General features: G+C 42.0%; 3 protein-coding genes across 4 annotated transcripts; all 3 read left to right on the plus strand.

Moving 5' to 3' along the window:
- The first annotated feature begins 3,905 nt into the window (after positions 1 to 3,905).
- Positions 3,906 to 5,816, plus strand: LOC121871130 (uncharacterized protein DDB_G0283357-like). The gene is made up of 3 exons (XM_042373275.1): positions 3,906 to 3,965; positions 4,450 to 5,344; positions 5,521 to 5,816. Exons 1-3 carry the CDS (start codon positions 3,947 to 3,949, stop codon positions 5,660 to 5,662), a joined length of 1,056 nt encoding a protein of 351 aa, XP_042229209.1. The 5' UTR covers positions 3,906 to 3,946; the 3' UTR covers positions 5,663 to 5,816.
- A 2,746-nt stretch (positions 5,817 to 8,562) lies between these two features.
- Positions 8,563 to 10,472, plus strand: LOC121871131 (homeobox protein 2-like). Its single transcript, XM_042373276.1, has 3 exons — positions 8,563 to 8,623; positions 9,107 to 10,001; positions 10,177 to 10,472. Exons 1-3 carry the CDS (start codon positions 8,605 to 8,607, stop codon positions 10,316 to 10,318), a joined length of 1,056 nt encoding a protein of 351 aa, XP_042229210.1. The 5' UTR covers positions 8,563 to 8,604; the 3' UTR covers positions 10,319 to 10,472.
- A 1,529-nt stretch (positions 10,473 to 12,001) lies between these two features.
- Positions 12,002 to 18,155, plus strand: LOC121871196. 2 transcript variants are annotated; one of them, XM_042373367.1, is made up of 2 exons: positions 12,002 to 12,171; positions 15,112 to 18,155. In XM_042373367.1, exons 1-2 carry the CDS (start codon positions 12,169 to 12,171, stop codon positions 17,284 to 17,286), a joined length of 2,178 nt encoding a protein of 725 aa, XP_042229301.1. In that variant the 5' UTR covers positions 12,002 to 12,168; the 3' UTR covers positions 17,287 to 18,155. The 2 variants fall into 2 exon arrangements, with proteins under 2 accessions (XP_042229301.1, XP_042229302.1); XM_042373368.1 differs by having other exon boundaries at positions 12,002 to 12,159.
- Positions 18,156 to 22,430: the final 4,275 nt, after the last annotated feature.

A 22,430-nucleotide genomic window follows, 5' to 3' on the forward strand; every position in this document is an offset into this window, starting at 1 on the left:
GCTGCTGGTCAACAGTTCCAGCAGAAGAGGGACTTCACTCCCGCCGTCAGGCTTGCTGATCAGGGATTCTTCCAGCAAACTGGAAGCTCTACTTTCAGATCCGCAGATAGCAACAAGAATCAGTTCCAGAGTTCCTCCTTCCAGCCCAACAACAACTTACAAGACACTCAGAGAGACAACTTCAGGTCTCGTTTGGTTGACAGCAGCGTCTCCAGACAGTCTGGCACCTTCGTCAATAATGTCCAGTTCAGAGCAAATGTTGCTGACCGCAGTCAGTTCGAGGACAGTTCTTTCCAGCAGAGCCAACGCAACAACTTCAACGACGTCCAGCAGAACAGTGGTGGCAGTTTCCAGTCAGGAACCACACAACAAAACGTTGGTAACCTTTTCCAGTCTAACACCATCCAACAGAATGCCGACAACGCATTCCAGAGTAGCTCATCCCAGCAGAATAATGCTAATAATCGCTTCCAGACATTCACTTCTCAGCAGAATAACGGCAGCCGTTTCCGGGTCAGCAACAACCAGCAAACATCGGCAGAACCAGCCGAACATTCCAGCCAGCAAACGCGCCACGTTCCCCAGATCAACAAGTCAGTTCATCGACCTCTGAACCCTCTGGCACCAGCGTCTGATGGGTAGCATCTCACTACGTTCAACTGCTTTGTCCAATGCAGCTACTACGCCGACCAAGACAACTCCTGCCGCGTCTTCCGTAGCTTCGCGCCGTCCCGCCCTCTTCTCTGACGGTGCCGCCAAACCTTCAGTACAGGTGTGAGTTAGTTTGATATTGAGGAATTGTGTCGCAAAACCTGGATGGTCTGTTGGTAATATATGTCACCAGTACGAGATATCCAAGCGTTCTTATATTGCCGCCCCGTATATTAATATATAAACCAACGGCCTGCATGTCATATATCCCATAAAATATAACTATTCCTTTTTCTAGTTTCATGTGCGGCGAGGGAACCGTGTTCGACCAGAAGGAGATGACCTGCGTGATGGAGTCGTCGGCCACCCCCTGCCAGGAAGCCTCCAACTACTACGTCAGGAACCAAGAGTTCGGTCGTCTCGAGGACAGGCAGTTCTGAACACCATGACGAAAAGTTGTGAATATTTCCACCTGAGGTTCCAAGACACTGTACAACTCCGGCAGTTTACAACTCTCCATCACTCACGAAATATGACGACATAGAAACTGTAAATTATAGTCTCTGAATTTACGAAATAAATGATAATTATTTATGCATTACTTTTAATAATCCTTGTAAAATTGTAATGAACGAGAAATATACCCGTAGTGTGTACAGCAGTGACGTCACTGAGGGCAACTGATAAGTCTTCATGTGATAGTGAAGACAGACACAGACTATAGGACCTCGTGACGCCCAACAACACGTGGGGGCAAATGACTCTACAATCACATAACATTGGATTACATGAAGATTAAACACCCCAATTTATTTCACCTGATAATCAAACACCTTAACCTAACCTAACATAATGTAACGTAACCTAACCTTCCATCCAGGTAGACTTAGGTTTTAATCGTCAGGTAAAATAAGCTGGGTGTCGTAATATTCACGTGATCCCAAAACTTGATGTAGATTTTCTTAAAACAGAATTTATGTAACTACGAAGTTGAATTTATACTTTGGGGCTGTTTTCAATAATCTTTGTGGTGACTCATAGAAAACTGTGGTTATTGGGGGGGGGGACTCAAGTACTGGAGGTCGGGGTCACTATATCGCTGTTAATAACACACACACACACACACAAACACACACAAACACACACACACACACCCACTGTTACTCCGTCTCTTAATTTACTTAAATATCCAGGTTCTAGGCGTAACCAAACAAAAAAGTGAAGTAAACTAAAAGGGAATAAAAATAAATTAAGTAAACCATTAAGAATTTAATTTATTAAATATTAACACAATAAAGAGCCTCGTAGGCTGTCACAACAAATTGATTCACCATCGAAACTTTTAAGACACAAATGATACTAAACATCTATAGAATAAAAATAAAGCATTGGATTACGTTAACACTGCATAAACATATAAAAACGAACACTGAAATTAACTAACGTGAAACAACACTGAATTACTTAAATGTAACTAAGCAAATACTGATGGACATAAATAGAGACATAAATAGGTACTCACATAGATATACCACATTGGTGGCGACAGGAACAATACAAATAAATTAAGTATAAGAAACAGGTGACGAGTGTGTGAACTGTATGACAAGAGGACCGAACTAACTCCGTCAGTTGGTGGGTCCTATATATAAGGTCGGTTTCCCGCCACGCGACCCGCCGGTGGGTCGTCTAACGATGCAGATGGTCGTTAGAGAACAAAGAATACTTGTTACAATACTAAATAAAGAAATAAGATGGGCTTGAACAAATAATGACAGTTAAAACCTTAACAGCACAGGGTAAGGCGACTAGAATATATAATAGTAAATTTAACACATCATTACAGGAATAATATGGAACAACATGGGAGCATGTTATATATAAAAAAATAGAAAAATACGACATGGTTGTAACAACACACGCGCACACACACACACACCTATTAACATATAATCAAAGACAATATACATGATGGATCACTAAACTATTCTTCAAGTACACAAAGACACAGAAATAAAAAGATGAATAAGAAGAAGCAAGAAGACGAAAATAGAAAGTAAACAATCTAGGGAATGTGAGACTCTGCACGTTATTCAACACCCGATGACCTTGAGAGAGCAGAGCCTCCAGCCCCCCACCACCAGACCTTGGTGTAGTGTTGGGTGTCATCTTGAGTGAGTCTTTATCAGTACTAGTCCTGTAGCGCTACTTTCACTCTTCACAGCTCGTGTCTGACTGGTTGCATTACTTATAAATAAAGTACAACTTCAGTAGTTATACTTAACCTGAATTGACCTAACTAATCCCAATTTAACTCAGTCTCTTCCAACGTAATCTAAATGAACTTTATCTAACCTAAGTTAGTCTAAATTATCTATACTTGACTTTCCTCTAATTTAACCAAATCAACTTATCATTACCTTTACTGTACAAACTTAATCTAAATTAAACTATTTGAATCAAACGCAAACCTAAATTTACATTACCTGATCAACCCTAAAGTGATCGATGTCAACTTAACCTCGCGCGGCGGCCTAAAGGCTTGTGTACCCTGGTGTATACACACTGACCCTAGCGGGCGTCAGGCCGATGATAACCACTATCTCTAATTTATTGTATTCACATATCACAAAGCTTAAACTTACTTAACAAATTTGATATAAGTTATAGTCAAATAAAATCTGCGCTAATTTAATGTATTGTCATTTGAAAAAGTAAACCCATCTAAACTAACTTAACCCAAACTAACCAAACATATACTAGCTCAGCCTTACAAGAAATTAGGACATATAAAAATGTAAGTCTATTTTTACATCAAATAACTCCACTAAGTTTGTAAACATGTCGACTGGTATAAAAACTTGGCATACAATTACGGTGTAATTTGATCTGACGATTTCATCAGTAAGCAAAACATCATACTTAACAAACCTGTCAACTAAAGTGACTTTTTCGGGATCATTCGCCTTGTGATCAATATGCTGAAGTTCACTCTACACATAACCAAGTCGAGTGAATTTAAATAATACGAAAGGAAACTTCTTGATTTTAACCTTCCAAGGGAAAGGAATATGTTGAAGATTAATAATGAAGACAGGATTAGAAGTATAAGACAGGGTTGGTAGGGAGAATGGGCCATAGCTGCCGTCCTACCTGCAACACCCGCCTTCCCGCTCAACTCGACTCACCACTCCAGGTCCCCATCACTCCTCTCTCGTAGGCGTCTCCCAGGGTATATAAGGGCGGCTGTGGCGGGGAGGTGACAGTAGCTCACACCTGCCCAACACTGACAGTCATGAAGACCTTCATCATCGGTGAGATGGTCTTTAATTTCTTAAGTCTTACTTCATAACACATAGTCTTAACTTATCAATAATTACAAAGTTCAACTTGAGATATTAAGTATCATTAACAAGTATTATTCGTCTCCAACACTCCAGAAAAAAAGACGAGTTGTTAATTAATTAATCGTCTCATCATCAGATGATGAGGTAAAGTCTTCCAATACACATTTATGAGCCTTGGATGGCCGAGGTCTTCACAGAGAAGATTCACGTCTTTAAAAATAGACAACATTAATGTAGGCAGTAATTTGGCCATTCAAGAAGCGTTCTTCATGTATCACTAATATATGAAAAGTTACCCAAATGTCGTAAAGGTAAGATATAAACATGCTTCGCTTTATAATAACATTACGTTACATAGGGCAAGATTGGTGACGATTTTATAAAGATATATATTTTTTTTTTACTTGTCACAAGTTTGTGTGTCATAGTTGGTAATATGTTGTGTTTCCAGTGGTCTTGGCGGCGGCGCTGGCTGCTGGTCAACAGTTCCAGCAGACGAGGGACTTCACTCCCGCCGTCAGGCTTGCTGATCAGGGATTCTTCCAGCAAACTGAAAGCTCTACTTTCAGATCAGCAGATAGCAACAAGAATCAGTTCCAGAGTTCCTCCTTCCAGTCCAACAACAACTTACAAGACACTCAGAGAGACAACTTCAGGTCTGGTTTGGTTGACAGCAGCGTCTCCAGACAGTCTGGCACCTTCCTCAATAATGTCCAGTTCAGAGCAAATGTTGCTGACCGCAGTCAGTTCCAGGACAGTTCTTTCCAGCAGAGCCAACGCAACAACTTCAACGACGTCCAGCAGAACAGTGGTAGCAGTTTCCAGTCAGGAGCCACACAACAAAACGTTGGAAACCTTTTCCAGTCTAACACCATCCAACAGAATGCCGACAACGCATTCCAGAGTAGCTCATCCCAGCAGAATAATGCTAATAATCGCTTCCAGACATTCACTTCTCAGCCGAATAACGGCAACCGTTTCCAGGTCAACAACAACCAACCAAACATCGACAGAACCAGCCAAGGCAACTTCAACCAGCAAAACGCTGCCACCCGTTCCCAGATCAACACTAACGATCGCATCTTCCAGCAAAGTCAGTTCCAGGATAATACTTTCCAGAGATCTGGATCATCATTTGAGAATTCTGACGACACCATCAGCGGCGTCTATGAACCTCTGAACCTTCCCTCTGGCGCCAGCGTCCTGATGGGTAGCATCTCCACGACGTTCAACTGCTTTGACCGTCCCTACGGCTACTACGCCGACCAAGACAACTCCTGCCGCGTCTTCCATGTGTGTAATCCCGCCCTCTTCTCTGACGGTGCTATCCAAACCTTCCAGTACAGGTGAGTTAGTTTGATATTGAGGAATTGTGTCACAAAACCTGGATAATTGTTAGCGGTAATATATACCAGTACGAGATATAAATACGTTCTTATATTAAGGCGCCCTGTATATTAATATATAAACCAACGGCCTGCATGTCATATATCCCATATAACATATCTATTCCTTATTCTAGTTTCATGTGCGGCGAGGGAACCGTGTTCGACCAGAAGGAGATGACCTGCGTGATGGAGTCGTCGGCCACCCCCTGCCAGGAAGCCTCCAACTACTACGTCAGGAACCAAGAGTTCGGTCGTCTCGAGGACAGGCAGTTCTGAACACCATGACGAAAAGTTGTGAATATTTCCACCTGAGGTTCCAAGACACTGTACAACTCCGGCAGTTTACAACTCTCCATCACTCACGAAATATGACGACATAGAAACTGTAAATTATAGTCTCTGAATTTACGAAATAAATGATAATTATTTATGCATTACTTTTAATAATCCTTGTAAAATTGTAATGAACGAGAAATATACCCGAAGTGTGTAGAGCAGTGACGTCACTGAGGGCAACTGATAAGTCTTCATGTGATAGTGAAGACAGACACAGACTATAGGACCTCGTGACGCCCAACAACAAGTGGGGGCAAATGACTCTACAATCACATAACATTGGATTACATGAAGATTAAACACCCCAATTTATTTCACCTGATAATCAAACACCTTAACCTAACCTAACATAATGTAACGTAACCTAACCTTCCATCCAGGTAGACTTAGGTTTTAATCGTCAGGTAAAATAAGCTGGGTGTCGTAATATTCACGTGATCCCAAAACTTGATGTAGATTTTCTTAAAACAGAATTTATGTAATTACGAAGTTGAATTTAAACTTTGGGGCTGTTTTCAATAATCTTTGTGGTGACTCATAGAAAACTGTGGTTATTGGGGGGGACTCAAGTACTGGAGGTCGGAGTCACCATATCGCTGTTAATAACACACACACACACACACACACACACATGCACACACACACACACACACACACACACACACACACACACACACACACACACACACACACACACACACACACCACACACACACACACACACACACCACACACACACACACACCCACACACACTGTTACGCCGTCTCTTAATTTACTTAAATATCCAGGTTCTAGGCGTAACCAAACAAAAAAGTGAAGTAAATTAAAATGGAATAAAAATAAATAAAGTAAACCTTTAAGAATTTAATTCATTAAATCTTAACACAATAAAGAGCCTCGTAGACTGTCACAACAAATTGATTCACCATCGAAACTTTTAAGACACAAATGATACTAAACATCTATAGAATAGAAATAAAGCATTGGATTACGTTAACACTGAATAAACATATAAAAACTAACACTGAAATTAACTAACGTGGAACCAACACTGAATTACTTAAATGTAACTAAGCAAATACTGATGGACATAAATAGAGACATAAATAGGTACTCACATAGATATACCACATTGGTGGCGACAGGAACAACACAAATAAATTAAGTATAAGAAACAGGTGACGAGTGTGTGAACTGTATGACAAGAGGACCGAACTAACTCCGTCAGTTGGTGGGTCCTATATATAAGGTCGGTTTCCCGCCACGCGACCCGCCGGTGGGTCGTTTAACGATGCAGATGGTCGTTAGAGAACAAAGAATACTTGTAACAATACTAAATAAAGAAATAAGATGGGCTTGAACAAATAATGACAGTTAAAACCTTAACAGCACAGGGTAAGGTGACTAGAATATATAATAGTAAATTTAACACATCATTACAGGAATAATATGGAACAACATGGGAGCATGTTATATATAAAAAAATAGAAAAATACGACACGGTTGTAACAACACACAAACACACCTATTAACATATAATCAAAGACAATATACATGATGGATCACTAAACTATTCTTCAAGTACACAAAGACACAGAAATAAAAAGATGAATAAGAAGAAGCAAGAAGACGAAAATAGAAAGTAAACAATCTAGGGAATGTGAGACTCTGCACGTTATTCAACACCCGATGACCTTGAGAGAGCAGAGCCTCCAGCCCCCCACCACCAGACCTTGGTGTAGTGTTGGGTGTCATCTTGAGTGAGTCTTTATCAGTACTAGTCCTGTAGCGCTACTTTCACTCTTCACAGCTCGTGTCTGACTGGTTGTATTACTTATAAATAAAGTACAACTTCAGTAGTTATACTCAACCTGAATTGACCTATTTTATCCCAATTTAACTCAGTCTCTTCTAACGTAATCTAAATGAACTTTATCTAACCTAAGTTAGTCTAAATTATCTATACTTGACTTTCCTCTAATTTAACCAAATCAACTTATCATTACCTTTACTGTACAAACTTAATCTAAATTAAACTATTTGAATCAAACGCAACCTAAATTTACATTACCTGATCAACCCTAAAGTGACCGATGTCAACTTAACCTCGCGCGGCGGCCTAAAGGCTTGTGTACCCTGTTGTATACACACTGACCCTAGCGGGCGTCAGGCCGATGATAACCACTATCTCTAATTTATTGTATTTACATATCACAAAGCTTAAACTTACCTAACAAATTTGATATAAGTTATAGTCAAATAAAATCTGCGCTAATTTAATGTATTGTCATTTGAAAAAGTAAGCCCATCTAAACTAACTTAACCCAAACTAACCAAACATATACTAGCTCAGCCTTACAAGAAATTAGGACATATAAAAATGTAAGTCTATTTTTACATCAAATAACTCCACTAAGTTTGTAAACATGTCGACTGGTATAAAATCTTGGCATACAATTACGGTGTAATTTGATCTGACGATTTCATCAGTAAGCAAAACATCATACTTAACAAACCTGTCAACTAAAGTGACTTTTTCGGGATCATTCGCCTTGTGATCAATATGCTGAAGTTCACTCTACACATAACCAAGTCGAGTGAATTTAAATAATACGAAAGGAAACTTCTTGATTTTAACCTTCCAAGGGAAAGGAATATGTTGAAGATTAATAATGAAGACAGGATTAGAAGTATAAGACAGGGTTGGTAGGGAGAATGGGCCATAGCTGCCGTCCTACCTGCACCACCCGCCTTCCCGCTCAACTCGACTCACCACTCCAGGTCCCCCTCACTCCTCTCTCGTAGGCGTCTCCCAGGGTATATAAGGGCGGCTGTGGCGGGGAGGTGACAGTAGCTCACACCTGCCCAACACTGACAGTCATGAAGACCTTCATCATCGGTGAGATGGTCTTTAAATTCTTAAGTCATACTTCATAACACATAGTCTTAACTTATCAATAATTACAAAGTTTAACTTGAGATATTAAGTATCATTAACAAGTATTATTCGTCTCCAACACTCCAGACAAAAGACGAGTTGTTAATTAATTAATCGTCTCATCATCAGATGATGAGGTAAAGTCTTCCAATACACATTTATGAGCCTTGGATGGCCGAGGTCTTCACAGAGAAGATTCACGTCTTTAAAAATAGACAACATTAATGTAGGCAGTAATTTGGCCATTCAAGAAGCGTTCTTCATGTATCACTAATATATGAAAAGTTACCCAAATGTCGTAAAGGTAAGATATAAACATGCTTCGCTTTATAAGAAAATTACCTTAGAAAGGGTAAGTTTGGTGACGATTTTATAAGGATATATATATTTTTTTTACTTGTCACAAGTTTGTGTATCATAGTTGGTAATATGTTGTGTTTCCAGTGGTCTTGGCGGCGGCGCTGGCTGCTGGTCAACAGTTCCAGCAGAAGAGGGACTTCACTCCCGCCGTCAGGCTTGCTGATCAGGGATTCTTCCAGCAAACTGGAAGCTCTACTTTCAGATCCGCAGATAGCAACAAGAATCAGTTCCAGAGTTCCTCCTTCCAGCCCAACAACAACTTACAAGACACTCAGAGAGACAACTTCAGGTCTGGTTTGGTTGACAGCAGCGTCTCCAGACAGTCTGGCACCTTCGTCAATAATGTCCAGTTCAGAGCAAATGTTGCTGACCGCAGTCAGTTCGAGGACAGTTCTTTCCAGCAGAGCCAACGCAACAACTTCAACGACGTCCAGCAGAACAGTGGTGGCAGTTTCCAGTCAGGAACCACACAACAAAACGTTGGTAACCTTTTCCAGTCTAACACCATCCAACAGAATGCCGACAACGCATTCCAGAGTAGCTCATCCCAGCAGAATAATGCTAATAATCGCTTCCAGACATTCACTTCTCAGCAGAATAACGGCAACCGTTTCCAGGTCAACAATAACCAACAAAACATCGACAGAACCAGCCAAGGCAACTTCAACCAGCAAAACGCTGCCACCCGCTCCCAGCTCAACACTAACGATCGCATCTTCCAGCAAAGTCAGTTCCAGGGTAATGCTTTCCAGAGATCTGGATCATCATTTGAGAATTCTGACGACACCATCAGCGGCGTCTATGAACCTCTGAACCTTCCCTCTGGCGCCAGCGTCCTGATGGGTAGCATCTCCACGACGTTCAACTGCTTTGACCGTCCCTACGGCTACTACGCCGACCAAGACAACTCCTGCCGCGTCTTCCATGTGTGTAATCCCGCCCTCTTCTCTGACGGTGCTATCCAGACCTTCCAGTACAGGTGAGTTAGCTTGATATTGAGGAATTGTGTCACAAAACCTGGATGGTCTGTTGGTAATATATGTCACCAGTACGAGATATCCAAGCGTTCTTATATTGCCGCCCCGTATATTAATATATAAACCAACGGCCTGCATGTCATATATCCCATAAAATATAACTATTCCTTTTTCTAGTTTCATGTGCGGCGAGGGAACCGTGTTCGACCAGAAGGAGATGACCTGCGTGATGGAGTCGTCGGCCACCCCCTGCCAGGAAGCCTCCAACTACTACGTCAGGAACCAAGAGTTCGGTCGTCTCGAGGACAGGCAGTTCTGAACACCATGACGAAAAGTTGTGAATATTTCCACCTGAGGTTCCAAGACACTGTACAACTCCGGCAGTTTACAACTCTCCATCACTCACGAAATATGACGACATAGAAACTGTAAATTATAGTCTCTGAATTTACGAAATAAATGATAATTATTTATGCATTACTTTTAATAATCCTTGTAAAATTGTAATGAACGAGAAATATACCCGTAGTGTGTACAGCAGTGACGTCACTGAGGGCAACTGATAAGTCTTCATGTGATAGTGAAGACAGACACAGACTATAGGACCTCGTGACGCCCAACAACACGTGGGGGCAAATGACTCTACAATCACATAACATTGGATTACATGAAGATTAAACACCCCAATTTATTTCACCTGATAATCAAACACCTTAACCTAACCTAACATAATGTAACGTAACCTAACCTTCCATCCAGGTAGACTTAGGTTTTAATCGTCAGGTAAAATAAGCTGGGTGTCGTAATATTCACGTGATCCCAAAACTTGATGTAGATTTTCTTAAAACAGAATTTATGTAACTACGAAGTTGAATTTATACTTTGGGGCTGTTTTCAATAATCTTTGTGGTGACTCATAGAAAACTGTGGTTATTGGGGGGGGGGACTCAAGTACTGGAGGTCGGGGTCACTATATCGCTGTTAATAACACACACACACACACACATGCACACACACACACACACACACACACACACACACACACACACACACACACACACACACACACACACACACACACACACACACACACACATGCACACACACACACACACACACACACACACACACACACACACACACACGATAACAAGCCTACCATATCAGTTTTTATGAGGTCACATTGTTTCTGTAGCTTGAGAGAAGACTGGGTTTATTTCTCTTGTATGATAGTGTCAAGTGAGACTGTGTATGTTCCTGGTCTGTGGTGTGGTGGATGTGAACTATCAACATACTTTATCTGTCAGTTAAGATCGATATTAAGTTACTCTACTTCCCTTCCCTTCCCTTCCCTTCCTTCCCCCTTCCCTTCCCTTCCCTTCCCTTCCTTTTTCCTTCCCTTTCTTCCTTCCCTTCCCTTCCTTCCTTCCTTCCTTCCTTCCTTCCTTCCTTCCCTTCCTTCCTTCCTTCCCCTTCTCCCATATACCTCTTGGAGATACACATAGTAAGGACATGTTTAGCAAGACTTTTAGGGGAGAGGAAGGGAAGGAGGGGAGGGGAGGGAGGGGAGGGGGTGGTGCAGTTCTGTGTTGACGAAGACCATTGGGTAAGTGACAGTTGTGGGAGAGAGAGGGGGGCGGGGGTGGTTGTTGTGAAAATCGTGGTAGTACTTGTTATTATGAGGTGTGGTGGTACTTATGAAGATTGTGGTGGTATTCATGGTAATTGTAAAGTACTTATTGTCATAGTGATACTTACGGTACTAATGTTGTCGTCATGGTAAAGAGTGAGTACTGAGTGAATAACCGACCAAAACAAAGCTGTATCGCCAGGCAGTCGACATTACCTTGGTGTTGATAAATCTTAAGTTAGGTTTGGTTAGGTTAGGTTAGTTCTGGCTGGTTCTTGTGCCCTTAAAAGAAAAAAAAATCGTATTCAAGTTCGTGGATATTGCTTTAACATTAACATTCTCGCCGGATGTGACGTCATAGCATCAAACAGGAGCTCAGTATTGTTGATATTCTCGACCGGTGAAGAACAACAGCGTCTAAACTGGTTTCTTTTATCGATACACACACACATCAACCAATGGGTGAACATTAACAGCACTACGAATTCTGATTGGCTGATATCACTGCCTAATGTAGAACGCGTCACAACGTAAACAAAATGGTAAGTGGCAGAGTTTTGTTTAGAGATAAGAGCAGGACGCGTTGTGGCCGCTGTAGACAAAACAAAACTACTAAACGTAACGAAGTACCTTTAACCTTTGCTATACTTACGTTGTCTTACGCTACATATGTGCTGACTTCGTCTCTCTCACGCGTCTGTCAACTAAGATGATTCAAGGTTCGTTATAAAATATTGAGGAAATTAAATTCGCTAAATATTAAATCATGTGTGTGTGTTATGACGTAGTGTAGTGTAGTGTAGTGTAGTGCAGTGCAGTGTAGTGTAGTGTAGTGTAGTGTAGTGTAGTGTAGTGTAGTGCAGTGCAGTGTAGTGTAGTGTAGTGTAGTGAAAGTGTAGTGCAGTGCAGTGTAGTGTAGTGTAGTGTAGTGTAGTGAAAGTGTAGTGCAGTGCAGTGTAGTGTAGTGTAATGTAGTGTAGTGTAGTGCAGTGCAGTGTAGTGTAGTGCAGTGCAGTGCAGTGCAGTGTAGTGTAGTGTAGTGTAGTGCAGTGTAGTGTAGTGATAATAGTTTGTTGGTATGTGTGTAAAAGGATGAGTGACTTCAGTTTACGACCCGTGACGAGAAGGAGACTGAGTGTTTGTCTTTCCGGATGTTCAGTGAGTGACAGGAAGCCTCACCAAGGAGATAACGCTTATAACCCAACACCACAACCTGTCTTGTTATAACCCAACACCACAACCTGTCTTGTTATAACCCAACACCACAACCTGTCTTGTTATAACCCAACACCACAACCTGTCTTATATAACCCAACACCACAACCTGACTTGTTATAACTCAGCACCCACAACCTGTCTTGTTATAACCCAACACCACAACCTGTCTTGTTATAACCCAACACCACAACCTGTCCTGTTATAACCCAACACCACAACCTGTCTTGTTATAACCCAACACCACAACCTGTCTTGTTATAGCCCAACACCACAACCTGTCTTGTTATAACCCAACACCACAACCTGTCTTGTTATAACTCAGCACCACAACCTGTCTTGTTATAACCAACACCACAACCTGTCTTGTTATAACCCAGCACCACAACCTGTCTTGTTATACCCCAACACCACAACCTGTCTTGTATACTCAGCACCACAACCTGTCTTGTTATAACCCAACACCACAACCTGTCTTATTATAACCCAACACCACAACCTGTTCACTCCACACAACCTGTCTTGTTATACCCCAGCACTACAACCGTCTTGAAATGTTCCAACACCACAACCTGTCTTGTTATAACCCACACCACAACCTGTCTCTTAACACCACAACCCGTCTTGTTATAACCCAACATACAAAACTTGTTATAACCCAACACCACAACCTGTCTTGTTATAACCCAACACCACAACCTGTCTTGTTATACCCACACCACAACCTGTCTTATATCAGCACCACCCTGTCTTGAGCAACCCCACAACTCTGTCTTGTTATAACCCAGCACCACAACCCTGTCTTGTTATAACTCAACACCTACAACCTGTCTTGTTATAACCCAACACCACAACCCGTCTTGTTATAACCCAACACCACAACCTGTCTTGTTATAATCAACACCACAACCCGTCTTGTTATAACCCAACACCACAACCTGTCTTGTTATAACCCAACACCACAACCTGTCTTGTTATAACCCAACACCACAACCTGTCTTGTTATACCCCAGCACCACAACCTGTCTTGTTATACCCCAGCACCACAACCTGTCTTGTTATAACCCAGCACCACAACCTGTCTTGTTATAACTCAACACCACAACCTGTCTTGTTATAACCCAACACCACAACCTGTCTTGTTATAACCCAACACCACAACCTGTCTTGTTATAACCCAGCACCACAACCTGTCTTGTTATAACTCAACACCACAACCTGTCTGTTATAACCAACACCACAACCTGTCTTGTTATAGCCCAACACCACAACCTGTCTTGTTATACCCCACAACCTGTCTTGTTATAACCCAACACCACAACCTGTCTTGTTATAATTCAACACCACAACCTGTCTTGTTATAACCCAGCACCACAACCTGTCTTGTTATAACCCAGCACCACAACCTGTCTTGTTATAACCCAACACCACAACCTGTCTTGTTATAACCCAGCACCACAACCTGTCTTGTTATAACCCAACACCACAACCTGTCTTGTTATAACCCAGCACCACAACCTGTCTTGTTATAACCCAACACCACAACCTGTCTTGTTATACCCCAACACCACAACCTGTCTTGTTATAACCCAACACCACAACCTGACTTTTTCACAACCACTTACAGCGACCAACTGACCATGGTGGATTCAAGTGAAGTAAACGGAACTAAACTTAACTAAAAGTAACAGCGTCAGCAGCTCTATGTGTGTTTGTTTTTGTTGGTATGCCACATTTCTATATTTCGTCATAAACAAACTAGTACAGCAAAGATGGTTCTCTTCACTAACTCGCCACTCACTATAACCTCCACCTTCTTCCAACTTTCTCTTTCAAAGGTAAATGTAAAAGGTTAAATAACGGGCGTCAGTTAGCACCTCCCTACTAGTGCAGCGAGATCGTTTCCCTGAGTGTTTTTTGTGCTTTATTACATTATAGTCCCCCTTCAATATCATCACCCGGGGAGCAGCTGAAATTTGACCACGATACATGTAAAATACAACTATGCATATTACCTACCTGGGGCTATTAAGTCTTCTCAGTAGTAACAAGACAAAATATCCGTAACTGTGATTGGTCAACTAGCCCACACGAAGATTCACTTTACATCACGATACAGTTGTGAATGTGGGTTATCTACAGTGTTGTTAGCATTTTATAACTTGCCCTAACAACTTTCCTTATTTTCCCCACTAACAATGCCAGCAGCTTTATGGACAACGGCTAAAGAATACCTTTGCGATAAATTTTATTGATTTTTTTTTCAGATGATGAAGTATGCCGAGGAGGTCCTCATGCTGCCACTGCTGTTGAGTACGATTACTGTGGGAGGGAGCCTGCAGCTCGCCGGGGCCCAGGAAGAATGCAACCCAAAATGTCCTTTCGTAAACGATTCTACATTGATTTCACCGCTACCTGAAGCCATGTCGAAAACTACCAACAGTCGAGGAACCGCCAGCAAAAATCGTGGTCAAGTTAGTGGGAACAACAACACCAAGAACAGCGGTGACAACGCAATTCTGAACTCCGTCTCTCTTACTGCTTCACAGGATCGTGTTTTTGTGGGAGAGGACAAGTTACTCGGTGGCAAAGTCTCTCCCTCAACCTCACTTCCGTCCTACCTTCCCAAGGATCCCTACCAGGGGACACAGGAAACTATGCGACAGGCAGAATCCTCCACAAGCTGGGTGATGAACATCGACAGGCACTACTTGTGTCGCCATCCTCCACGCACGTTCTCCTCGGCAAACCTCGGCAATAAGGAACTGTGTGACGGCAAAGAAGGTCTAACTTTTGGTTTCAATGAAACTTATGAACTGTGTGATGATTTATATTTCATGTTGTATAGAAGCAATAAAGTTGCTTTCTTCTCGGTAGATTATTTGAACAAAAACGTTTCATTCAAAGTGTATGAGAGTGAGCGTTACGCCAATCTCTGTCTGCCACTGTACAAGAGGTATAATAAGTGTGAGGGTAATAAGTTTGCCACCGTCTGTCGTGAGACTGATAACCTAAGTGTTGTGTTCGTCAACCAGCTCACCTGTCCTCGCCCAGTTGACTATTACAGTAGTAAGTATTTTGAAGTATATATCGTGTGGTATTTGGTCAATAATAATATAACCAGTTTAGAGATGGTCTGTGAAGGAACTTGTAGGATAATCGACGGTGAAGTGAATGGGGTGTCTTTCAAACTTTCGAATCTTCATTTTGTTTCTTTAAGTGGCAAATCTTGTGATAACAATCCAGTCGGGATAGCTCTAATGAGAGAGAGGAACACCACCATGTACGAGTTGGTCAACATATACTGGCCCTGCTGCTTCGCCTACTATACAGTTGTGTGGCTGGATAACCCTGCGGACTACGGGCTCAATGCTGCTTGGAGTTACTTACCGACGCCGTGCCGAACAGGTGAAGTGCTCTTGATTTTGATGGTGGGAGGTATAGGTGCGAGCGGGGTTTTGGGCAACCTGCTGGTGGTGATGGTCATGCTAAGTGGAGGTCACAGGGGTCAGGAGTCATGTGTGCTCCGCACCTCCCTGGCCACAGCTGACCTCCTCACGGCCCTCATAGTGGTAGTGCCAGCTTTCTTTCAACACCTCGCGCCCTTCCTCAACCCACCTCAATTACGGGAATGGCGGTGGGACGACGACCCTAGTTCAAACTATTCTAACAACCTAACATTGGGATTTTATAAAAGTGACAGTGGGTTCCCCCTTCTACGGAGTCTTACATTTAGCATTTGTTCCATTGTATCAGTACACACTCTCTGTTTACTGAGCTTCGAGAGATTTGTGCTCACTACCAGACCTTTACGCTACAGAGAATACATTTCAATGTGTTGGGTTATGTTAGCCATCACCTTCATTTGGCTAATCGGAATAATTAACGCTTTACTTCTCGCTTCAGGAGAAAATGGAATTAGTTTAGGTTACAACTCTATGGTCAAGATACCGTCTGGAATTTCAGAGGACTCTTCATTCCATAGTGGAGGTTATTTTTACTTTCATATCCTGCTGGCCATATTATTAGCCTTGTCTGTAGCGTCGACGATCGTGTTCTCCACTATAGCAATCATCAGTTTTGCTATAGAGCAAATCCATTTAGCTGCTGAGATGGAGACCTTGAACATGAGAGTTTCCCGCTTTTTCCACGAAGAAAGTCGGTACATCTTCTTCAGCCAGTTGATGATGACAATATTGTTTCTTCTCTCTGTTATTCCAGGCGGCATAGTGATATTGTTTCACCTCATCTTATACCATTACCAATTCGACATGGGCAGTTACGATCACCTTTTCGAATATCTCGGTTGGTGGTTCTTCCTGGCGGCAACGGCCTGGAACCCTTGGCTCTACAACATACGAAGTCACCAGTTTCGGGGTGACGCAGCCAACACGCTCCGTCGGCTGTGCTCTGGCCTACTGCCCAAGACCCACAGCATCTGATCTGCTCCCGGGTACAGCTCAAGATCCTACATCAGACCTTTAATGGTAAATGAGGTACAGACTTATGATATCAGAAAAGAGATGAATCAATGGTCCCAATACTTCAATAACTCGTTCAAACAATCGGAAAGTTTCATAGCTTATTAAGTTAATTTTTTCTTCATTCATCCGAACCACGAAATATATAACAATCAACAATATCTAAACAAGATTAAAACATTTGTCGGAATTTTCAACCTGATAGGATTTTAATTCACGTGTGAGGTATTTCCAGCGTTACAGAGCAGCGCTCACTATAGAACTCAGAGGTGTACAGGACGCGACACTGGAAAGTTATTAACATTAGACTAAATGACTTAATGTCCTCGTTGCCACCCAACCCTCACTGCCACCCAACCCTCAGAGCCACCCAACCCTCACTGCCACCCAACCCTCAGAGCCACCCAACCCTCAGAGCCACCCAACCCTCGCTGCCACCCAACCCTCACCGCCACCAAACCCTCAGAACCACCCAACCCTCACTGCCACCCAACCCTCATTGCCACCCAACCCTCACTGCAACCCAACCATCTGTGAAGGAATGGAGAGAAGATGACGCAAATAACTAAACTAATCATCACGACACTTGATAACTGGAACTGACGTGATAGGCCAGCAGAGGAAATAAAATGATTGAACTATTATGAGAGGTTCGACATGTGGGTACAGTGAGGGAAGGTTCATCCTGTAGTGTTATGTACAGTGAGGGAAGGTTCATCCTGTAGTGTTATGTACAGTGAGGGAAGGTTCATCCTGTAGTGTTATGGTACAGTGAGGGAAGGTTCATCCTGTAGTGTTATGGTACAGTGAGGGAAGGTTCATCCTGTAGTGTTAAGTGTACAGTGAGGAGGTCTATCCTGTGGTGTTATGTACAGTGAGGGAAGGTCTAATCCTGTAGTGTTATGTACAGTGAGGGAAGGTTCATCCTAGAAAAGGCAAGCAGTGGGAGGTTGGGTTCATCCTGTAGTGTTATGGTACAGTGAGGGAAGGTCTTATCCTGTAGTGTTATGTACAGTGAGGGAAGGTTCATCCTGTAGTGTTATGGTACAGTGAGGGAAGGTTCATCCTGTAGTGTTATGGTACAGTGAGGGAAGGTTCATCCTGTAGTGTTATGTACAGTGAGGGAAGGTTCATCCTGTAGTGTTATGGTACAGTGAGGGAAGGTTCATCCTGTAGTGTTATGGTACAGTGAGGGAAGGTTCATCCTGTAGTGTTATGGTACAGTGAGGGAAGGTTCATCCTGTAGTGTTATGGTACAGTGAGGGGAGTTCCAGGCGTGTACAAACTACTCATTAGAAATCCACTTGTGGGTCTATTGTGGATAAAGACTAAAGACGAATTATTAAGGTGGCGGCCCTATTATAAGACCCTAAGTAACTTTTATGTGTAAGATAATGTGACATAATAATGTTAAATGACCGTAAATATTTGAATTATATATTATTACTAGTGAAACCTCTATTTAAATCATCGTCGTCAAAGGGTTGAGCTATCGTCGTCAAAGGGTTGAGCTATCGTCGTCAAAGGGTTAAATCATCGTCATCAAAGGGTTAAATCATCGTCGTCAAAGGGTTAACGGACTATATAGAGGAAATTCCATTATATTAGGGGTCCGTTAGATGTGGAATTTCAATCTAACGAACTATAATGTAATAACAGTCCGTTATATCGAGGGTCCGTTTGATGTAAAACACTCCCTCATATAACGGATTATATGGAGAGAGAGAGAAAGAAGTCCGCTATATGGAAGCTTCAATGTATTATAAAATGTGTGTGCCTGTAATTAATGTATTTACCTGTATTGTTGATTCTGAATGAATAAACTTAGTAACCATTGAAAACTTCCTGTTATTTCACATACTGACTGTCTGTGTCTGTCTGTCTGTCTGTCTGTCCGTGTCTACATATAATTATACAGGTTGTTAGATGCTACGACTTAGGATGTGTGTGTGTGTGTGTGTGTGTGTGTGTATGTGTGTGTGTGTGTATGTGTGTGTGTGTGTGTGTGTGTAATGGTAGAGAGATAAGATAGATGAGGCAGTGAGGTCAAGGTGATGATGATGATGACACACACACACACACACACACACACACACACACACACACACACACACACACACACACACCAGGTAGAAGAAATCCTTCACTACCAATAACACGACGAAAATAGTGACCTATTATTGTTTAGTAATCATCCCAGTATTGATTGGCTGAGATAATGACGTCACACTACGCCGGGCCCCCACTACGTCAGGCTCCACTACGGTAGGCTCCACTACGTCAGGCTCCACTACGGTAGGCTCCACTACGTCAGGCTCCACTACGGTAGGCTCCACTACGGTAGGCTTCAGTGATGTTTGTGCGTGACTTCATGTACACAAACAATGGAGTAACGTTGAACGAACAATAAATACGAAAAACAAAATAAAAAGAAACGTGATGAAGGAAATATAATCATTAAAATAGTTTGATAAATAAGAAAATAACTCATAAACAGAGAAAGAGTTATGAATGTATTTTTTTTTACATAATTGCTATTTATATAATGATGCCTCGAGATTATTTAGAGGATCACGTGAAGATTAGGAGTAATTATCCCAATGTTAACCTAACCTAATCTAACCTAACCTAACCTAACCTAACTAAACCTAACATAACGTAACATAACCTAACCTAACCAACTAAAGAAACACGAACATCATCAGGGAAGTGTTGCCCCCCTCCCCCCCGCGAATGCAACACAGTGTTAGAGGCTCTTGAAATGAAACCCTCTCCTGTGTGTGTGTGTGTGTGTGTGTGTGTGTGTGTGAATTTCTTTACTCAAAATTTTGGAGAACTTTATTGTGAGTTTTTGAATGATGTAAAGCAAGGTTATGCCCTGATGATGCTGACAGTGTAGTGTTGGCGCTGACAGACTGGTTCTTTTGATCTCTTGATGCTGACAGACTGGTTCTTTTGATCTCTTGATGCTGACAGACTGGTTCTTTTGATCTCTTGATGCTGACAGACTGGTTCTTTTGATCTCTTGATGCTGACAGACTGGTTCTTTTGATCTCTTGATGCTGACGGACTGGTTCTTTTGATCTCTTGATGCTGACAGACTGGTTCTTTTGATCTCTTGATGCTGATAGCCTTGATATTTTGTCTTGTTGATGTTGACAGTCAAATGCTGACAACCATGACCTCAATATTCAAGGGTCTTCTTCTTTCTTCTTTCTTCTTCCAGTTTTCTCAACATTCATAAACAAACTTTCTTCATCCGTAAGTGGAATTTCCAGCAGACCCGAACACGTATCAGACAAAGTTTCCGTTGAACTAATATAAGCGGGATACAATATGGTTTAAATTGTATATATCTAAAGGCGTGTTGTGTTGTTGTGTTGTGTTGGTGAGGTGAGGTGAGAACTGTTGCCTTCCTACCATCCACCTTTAAAACACGTAATTATATACTGTTGAGGAGGCAATATTAGACAGTGTGGCCCCGGACCGTGTATTACATTATGACCAGATGATACGGTCTTCACCCCCACATGACAAAGAGACAGACAGACGTATGCTACAGAGGACATCACACTATTACAATAATGTCACGCGTCACATAACAATATTGAAGATAAAAAAATTCCATCTACTTTTTGAGTGACGTATCAATATGTGAGAGATTATCTGGGTTTCAAGCGTCGCCAGGGCTACACACGTTCAATATCTGAGAGTATATTGAACATGAGGAAGGGAAATGACAATATGATAGAATATATGACTATTACTACTTTTAATATCCATTTACTACTACTACTATTACTATTACCACTGTTTCTATTACTATTACTAATCCAATTACTACTACTACGACTATTACTACCACTATTATTATTATTTTTATTATTATTACTACCATTTCTTCTACTACTACTACTACTACTACTACTACTACTACTACTACTGGGTCAAAAATGAGACCACAGCTTCGACAAATGCAGCACGCAATATGAGTTAACAAACGACTGGAGGCTTGAGTTAGCAGACCGTCGAATAAAAGACGATTCAGTACCACAAAGTCGTTCGTAGGTCAACAGTCTCTTACTCAACCACTACTGCACCCCTCTACCACCTGTGTCTGTAAGAAGCTTATTGGTTACCTGTGAAGTGTTACCTGTTACACCACACCTACAAGATTCTCACTACCACTATCTGTCTCTCAGTACTATAACACATTTTTATCTGTATTATAAAAGTTATCGTCCGTCTCCTCTACGAATCTTTTTTTTACTCACTTCCTCTTTGGGTTGCATGCAGCTGACAGATCTCACGGCAGAGGAGGCACTGTGTGTGTGTGTGTGTGTGTGTGTGTGTGTGTGTGTGTAGCCGCCCCTTCTAACACAAGCAAATCTTCTCACTTTTGTCCACACCTTGTCTGCCTGCCTGCCTGCCTGCCTGCCTGCCTGCCTGCCTGCCTGCCTGCCTGCCTGCCTGCCTGCCTGCCTGCCTGCCTTGCCTGCCTGCCTGCCTGCACACCTGCCTGCCTGCCTGCCTGCCTGCCTGCCTGCTTCCCTGCCTGCCTGCCTGCCTGCCTCTGTGTGAAGTTCTGTAAAGTTATTGAATCTCTCACTCGAAACCCTCCGCTTTATCCATGTATCTATCCCTCAAGGAAGAAATAAGACGTTAACAATAATACTTCTCCGACTCCTAATCGTAATAAAAACGATACCTGATATGTTTCGGCCCTAATGGATAGTTTTTCAGTCATTGGTGACGTAAGAAGGGTAGTTGGTGGTGACGTAAGAAGGGTAGTTGGTGGTGACGTAAGAAGGGTAGTTGGTGGTGACGTAAGAAGGGTAGTTGGTGGTGACGTAAGAAGGGTAGTTGGTGGTGACGTAAGAAGGGTAGTTGGTGGTGACGTAAGAGGGGTAATATATATGACGTTTTGCAATCTGAATTGACAGTTGTAAAGCATGAACTGATAGATATAACAAATGACGAAGATAACATATACTTTGAGCCCAACATTATTATTATTATTATTATTATTATTATTATTATTGTATAACTGTAGTGTTATACCAATATTCTGCTCCAGTGTACACCCACCTGTGCTTCATAATATC

Source organism: Homarus americanus, unplaced genomic scaffold, assembly GCF_018991925.1.
Source record: "Homarus americanus isolate GMGI-L3 unplaced genomic scaffold, GMGI_Hamer_2.0 scaffold40565, whole genome shotgun sequence".
NCBI classification, from domain to species: domain Eukaryota; kingdom Metazoa; phylum Arthropoda; class Malacostraca; order Decapoda; family Nephropidae; genus Homarus; species Homarus americanus.